The 6483-nt window shown below is 50.1% G+C and overlaps 1 protein-coding gene across 1 annotated transcript; it reads right to left on the bottom strand.

The window, feature by feature from the left end:
- Positions 1-430: 430 nt before the first annotated feature.
- Positions 431-5830, bottom strand: HTR1B (5-hydroxytryptamine receptor 1B). The gene has a single exon (XM_082474269.1). It carries the CDS (start codon positions 4604-4606, stop codon positions 3407-3409), a length of 1200 nt encoding a protein of 399 aa, XP_082330395.1. The 5' UTR covers positions 4607-5830; the 3' UTR covers positions 431-3406.
- Positions 5831-6483: the final 653 nt, after the last annotated feature.

Raw genomic sequence — 6483 nt, 5'->3', positions numbered from 1 at the left:
AGAACTTTCCGATTCCAAAAGCTATTTTTTCTGTCTACTTCTCCAGTGTTCAGATAGGTTGGTCTCCTCCTCTTAGGTCTCCCCCAGGCCTGCTTCTAACTCAGCTCCTCCTTTTCCTTTTTCTGTATTTCAAGCATCATGTAGTGACTTGGAATCTTATTCCCCAGTCTGGAGACTAAATATTCCTTCTAAGAATGCTGATCTGGAAAACCCCTGGGATAGTGGAACTGACTTGCCCTCTTTGCAGACTGTGCCTAATTCCTTTCAAATTCTTCCTCCGGATATAAACTAAATCCCCCAAATTGTGGCAGTACTTGCACCACAGTATCATTTATCATCAACTTTTCTCTCTTGAAGGCTCAAACTCCTAATTGCAACCCAGAATCCAGTGAACCAGTCTTTCCATAATAATAGAATTACCACCCAATGCTTTTTAGAACACAAGAAAGGACTTTTATTTCATTATTTTCCTAAACTTCATTTTCAATTACACATTTTTTGAAAGGTGGAAAAGGCAATTTGCAGTCACATTAACTCCATCAAATACACATAATCTGAGCTTTTGCTGCTTGAGTGAATTACGGTCCACTCAGGGTTTCCTGACGCAAGAAGATAATACTAAGATAATAGAGAGGAAGAATGAAGAAGATTGGTCTGTAGAAAATTTGTTGAAGTCAATAACTGTTCATTCATAGGTGCAGTGTCCATTCTTAAAAAGGAAACTCTAAAATTCCTAGAAACACAAGACAATATTGGTATTTGGGGGTGAATATACATTCATATATTTGTGTGAAAATTTGTGCAGTTCAACAGTATGGAAAATGTTATTTGTTACCACAGCCAATGAAAATATATTTTCATTTCTATGCCGGTTAAATATTTCCGTCTCCCATATAATGCTCTGCAAAAAAGCCATACTATGCTATAGGCAGCAGTAACTGAAAAGGCGCTTAACAGTCTTAACTACATACCCCTAGGATGAAAAATACACTTTGCATAATCATGTGCAATGGTGGATGAGAAGTCTGGATCTCTTATAACTACAAGGGTTTACAAGCTTCTGCTTCATACAGTATGCCCCCAATCCAGTCAATTCAGCCAAATAGTCAAGCAAAAATTTAGGTAGGTCATCTATAAGCGGCAAACAACCCGTTTGACTAAATTGACCATGTTTTGTTAATATGAGGACACAGTCATTGCAGGTGCCCTATAAAGAAATCACTTGTAAATGGCTATTGGTTTCAATTAATTTTGCCCTCTTAGGCTCCTAGAAGTTGGCTTAATTGCTTCTCAGGCCCAAGAAAAAGCCTTAACAAAAAGACAAACATATTAATAACATAAAAATAAATATCATGCTCTGTGCACAGTCTTCTCGGTAGTAAGCTAGATTTCTCCATGGGAGAAATGTCACAAAAAATGAACAGAGAGACGTGGGGATACAGCAGAAATACAGGATTATCTAATGCCTACAATTTTCTCTCACTCCAGTGACAGGTGTCAATGTTGATCAAAATTTTCTTTTGTACTTAGTTTACGTGTGAATCTTTGAATAGGATATTTTCAAGAGTCATTATGCCAGAGTAAAGGGCTGCACAGCAGGGAAGCAGTGTACTTCAGCTCAATACATCTATTGTCTGACAGTCTGGACTGGGGAGCTTCAAGCAGGGAGTGAATCCATTTTACAAAGACAACTTCTTACTACAGACAAAAGGTATCAACTGCAGAAAGCTCTCTAAAGAACGGAGTGTGAATCTTCTTTGGCATAATAAATGTTCCACAGATACATTCATTTTCCATGCAGGTAATCCTTAGGGGCTACTCCATTTTATTTAGATCATGCATATTTCATCTATTAGTGTGTGATCTTGCCCTGTGTCGGGGAGTCCTGAGAGTGAATTTGAGATAACAACTAAGTATTTTTGGAATTTGAAAAAAAAAAGAGATAAATTTAAAGTATTACTGATAGTATATTCATTGAAGTGTCAGGTCAATGACAAATTTCTGAGGTTCAAAAGCTTGTTAGTTCCCTGGTTGCCCAGTAAGTCTGAGGTTTGGTTCCATGAGTTACAGGAAAACAGGCTCCATTTTAGCTTCTCTAAGCTTTTTGAAAGTCCTTGCATGTCATTTTCTAATAATCTCTGTTCCTACTCAAACTTCAATAGCAAGGGAAAAGAAACAGGTTTTTATCTTTAACGTGGTTTTTAGGGGTTTTACTATTTTGAAGATTTTTGGAGAAAGCAGCTAGTTCCTTTGGTTACTTTATATGTTAGCACGCAAAGGAATTACAGATGGGAAGGAGAGTGCAAATGACTGTCAGAAAAAAGTCTCATGCATTTAAGATTTTTTACAAGTCAAAATATACATCCTCCTATTGCCACCCATTCCTGAATTGTATAAGAACCATTCCTATCTCATCTGTCTCCTTCACAGCTCACTCAAATGGGATTAAAAATACTTTTCTTGCAAAGGAACTTATATATCTTATACCCATCAGTTTCATCAGTGGCGTTAATAAGAAATATAGTAGCAGCTTGGGTTGAGTCACCCATCATATCCCCCACTTCTGGGGATCTAATCGTGTAAAATGACAGGTACATGAAATTAGGAGGAAAAAGCAATCTGCAGACTTTGGCACTAGCACACGTAACATTTTGTTTGAGTTGTTAAGGAATGAGGTTTGACAATCACTACACAGGAATTAAAAAATTACAGATCTGCAGAAAACAATCACAGGTGTTGGTTTTCAGTTTAATGCTCCCCATCCACCCCCTACCCCATAGAGTTTCAATTATAATAAAAATAGAGATCTTAACATCAGAATTTTGCTGTTAGCTCTTCAAGCCACACATAGGGTTTGAAGCACCAAATCCGCAAGTTTCTCCAACCAAGTTTAAATGAACAAAAACTGAATGAAGACTGAAGGATGCCAAAGTAACTGTCCTTAAACGGAGCTGTAACACAAAGTACTCCCCCAAACACAGGGTATTAGTGTCTAGTTCAAGTACTACCAGGCTGTATGTAGATCATGTCTCACACAGGCTCCAGACAAGAACCACAAGTACTTCTGGTTCTAGAGGGCACCATCCATGATACCAAAGCAGGGCAGGGATCCCTTTCCCATCATCGATTTTCTAAAAGTTGCAACCCCCCTTGCGATGGGCTGCGGCAGGGTCGGTGCTGAAACTGGGCTTTGAGGGGAGAAAGTGAGCCCCCTCCTCAGCTGTTTGAACAGTTCTCGTTTAGAGCTCTCGCAGGGCTCTCCTGGCTTCTCAGGACCCGTTGCCCTTGCTCAGAAGAGAGCGCCTCACTCCGACCCGGTAACAGTCAAAGAGTCGACCTACCTGTGGAACCAGACACAGCATGGTCCCCCAAAGGCCGCTTAGGCGACCCCACTGCAATTGACAAGTCAACTTGTGCACTTAAGGCGTATCAGTTTATGGAACGCCTGTTTGAAGTCCTCGTTGGACATGGTATAGATGATGGGGTTGATGAGGGAGTTGAGATAGCCCAGCCACGTGAAGAAGTCAAAGATGGCCAGGTGGAACCAGCAGGCATCCTTGCAGATAGGCATCACCAGGGAGATGATGAAGAAGGGCAGCCAACACACAATGAACGCTCCCAAAATGATCCCCAGGGTCTTGGTGGCTTTGCGCTCCCTAGCGGCCATGAGTTTCTTCTTCTCCAGCAGGGCGTCGGAGACTCGCACTTTGACTTGGTTCACGTACACCGGAGACCCCGATTCGCTGGGTAAGTCTGGAGCCCTCGAATTAATGGAGGTGACCGAAGACGTGGACCCGGGGGAGTCAGTAACCAGCTGGGCTCGGGTCAGACGCTTGCCGGTTCTGTTGGGCGTCTGTTTCAAAATCCGGGAGCGGGCTTCCACATAGATGCGGCCATAGAGGGCGATGAGGAGCAGGGTGGGGAAGTAGAAGGCGCCCACCGTGGAGTAGACAGTGTAGAGGATGTGATCCGTGTTCACCACGCAGTCCGACACCTCCTCCTCGGCTTTGGCCTGACGCCAGAAGAAGGGCGGCAGCGAGATGGAGATGGAGAAGACCCACACGAGCGCGATCATGACCGCCGCCCTCTTGGGAGTCCTTTTAGCCGAGTACTCCACGGCGTCCGTGATCGCCCAGTAGCGGTCCAGGGCGATGACACAGAGGTGCAAGATGGAAGCGGTGCAACAGGTGATGTCCGATGACAGCCAGAAGTCGCACACCGCCTGGCCCAGCGTCCAGCGGCCCGTGACCGTGTACATGGTGCTGATGGGCATCACCAGGATGGATACCAGCAGGTCGGTGACCGCCAGGGAGGCGATCAGGTAGTTGGCGGGGGTATGCAGCTTCCGCGTCCGGTACACAGTGGCGATCACAAACGCGTTGGAGAGCGTGGTGGCCAAGGTGAAGAGCGCCAGCAGCATGACCAGTACTACCTTCCAGGGCAGGGCTACGGAGTCCTGGTAAATGTAGCCCTCGGCGCTGCAGTTGTGGGAGGGAGCGGCAGAGAGGTTGGCTGGAGGGAGCCCGGTCTGGGAGCTCACGGACAGCGGCGGGGCGCACTGAGCGCCCGCTTCCTCCATGTCTCTCCAAGCGCAGCTCTCGGGCATGGAGCGGACGAGGAAGGGACCAGAGTCTTGTCCCCTGGTGGCTAGTCGGTTCCGTGGGTTCCTCAGTTACTCCTCCACCCAGGTTCCCTGGTGAAACTAGAGGTCAAGGGCGAGGCGGACGAGGCCGGCGGGCGCGTGCCCTGCACTTCGGTGCGCCCGTCGCTGCCGCCGCGCCTCTGGCTGCTCCCCTCTACGCCCCGTCTTAGCCCCGGGTAGCTAAGGGCTGGTCCACAGAGCCCCGCCGCGCTCCGGCTCCCACCGGGGCGTCTGCAGCAGGAGGCTGCTGTTCCGTTTGAGGAGGGACCGTCGGCCAGGTGGGAGGTCTTACCCCAGTTGCTCGGGGCTAAGCGTCTCCTAACCCGGGCGCTCCGGGATCTGCAGACTCGGCCCGCACGAGTTTCCTAGCTGTCGAGACCAAATCTTGCAGGCCAGCGAGGGGTCCTGATCTTGCATTCCCGCCCTCCTCCCCAGGCTGGGGCAGTTTTCCTGCGGCGGCCGCGGTCGCCAGAGCTGGGCGGGATGAAATCTGGGAGCCGCGCTGCGCCGCGCGCCGGAGCTCTGCCCGCCCTTCTTTTCACGCGCTGGCCACTCCAGCGAGCTGCCCCGCGGAGAAGGGGCCGCCAGAGGTGGGACTCGGGGGCTGGGGCTGCGGCTGCTCGCGCCGCGCCGCCGCCGCCACCTCGGTCCCACGGGCGCCGCTCGGAGCCATGCCGCTGGGCGCACGGGTCTGCGGGACCTGGCGCGGCGGGCGGGGAAGCGGCAGGTGTCTGGGGGCGCTGGAGGGACGCGGCATACGCCAGTCCGGGAGGAGCGTGTGAGTGGCGGAGCGGTCGGGCTCCTTTTATAGAGTCCAGGTCCGGTCCGCCGGAGCCGTGCAACTCCTGCCGCGCGGCGAGTGCCGACGCCCGCTCCCCATCACCTTCCCTTTTTCTCTCTCCCTCCCTCCGATCCTCCCGCCCGGTTCCCTTCCCCGCCAAGGAAGCTCCCGCCGGGTCCTATCGCCGTCCCCTCCAGGTCCCATCCCCTGGCCCCTCTCCCAATCCGAACACCCGGGAGCCGAGGTTCTGGCCGGAACGGGGATGAGGGCGTCCTATCCATGCTTCTGTCTTCTTCCGCGCTTGCTGCACGCCCCTCCAGTTAGACTCGCACCCTCAGCCGCGGGCACGCGCACAGCCTTACTAGGTCCCTTACTAGCCTCCTAAGTACCGTCCCCCCGCCCCGCCCCCACCGACCCCAGCAGGCCCGGCCAGCGCTAGGTGGAGCCAGCCGCAGTCTCTGACCTCTCCACTCTGGAATTTTATCCAGCCCTGCGGGCCACACCCAAGTTAGAAGGAGGCGCCAGTAATATCGCCTTAGAAGGAAATGGCCAATACTGCATTTTATACTTCATGAACTCTCGGTACAATACAAACTAGTTTTTCATATCTGATTTTAGGAATCTGTGCTTTCCATTTAATCCCTCCCCTTTAACTGTGAGTCAACAGGAAAGATGAGAAAAAAAGAAAAAACTGCAAAAATGTACAAGTATCAGAAACACAAGCACACTGTGAAATTAAACTGTCCGCTCCACCCTCCCACTCCAGCCGCTCAGCAGTTCAGTGTCTCAGGAAAACAGTTTGCAGTGAGCACGCTCGCTCCCACCAGCCCGTCTGGAAAGGAGGTCATCAGAATTCAAGAAACAAACGGGCTCTGGGACCACGACCACCAGCACCATCCGTGCGTCTCCTTCGGCTTCAACAAATACATCGGGGTATCAGCCATACGCGGCTCCAAGCAATACCACTACCTAGGACCCATGACCCCGGAGCAGGTGCTCTGTACGCCCGTTCCTCCTCCATCCCTAACAGAAACACATGTAGAGTAGAAGTACAAGTCAG

This window comes from Balaenoptera physalus (genome assembly GCF_965194825.1).
Source record: "Balaenoptera physalus genome assembly, chromosome: 9".
Taxonomy (NCBI): domain Eukaryota; kingdom Metazoa; phylum Chordata; class Mammalia; order Artiodactyla; family Balaenopteridae; genus Balaenoptera; species Balaenoptera physalus.
Note: the sequence above shows the minus strand (reverse complement) of the source record. Positions and strands in the feature narration are given on the sequence as shown.

What these genes read in the sequence shown, in the direction of transcription:
- HTR1B (XM_082474269.1), bottom strand. Translation starts at nt 4,606, where the DNA reads ATGCCCGAGAGCTGCGCTTGGAGAGACATGGAGGAAGCGGGCGCTCAG.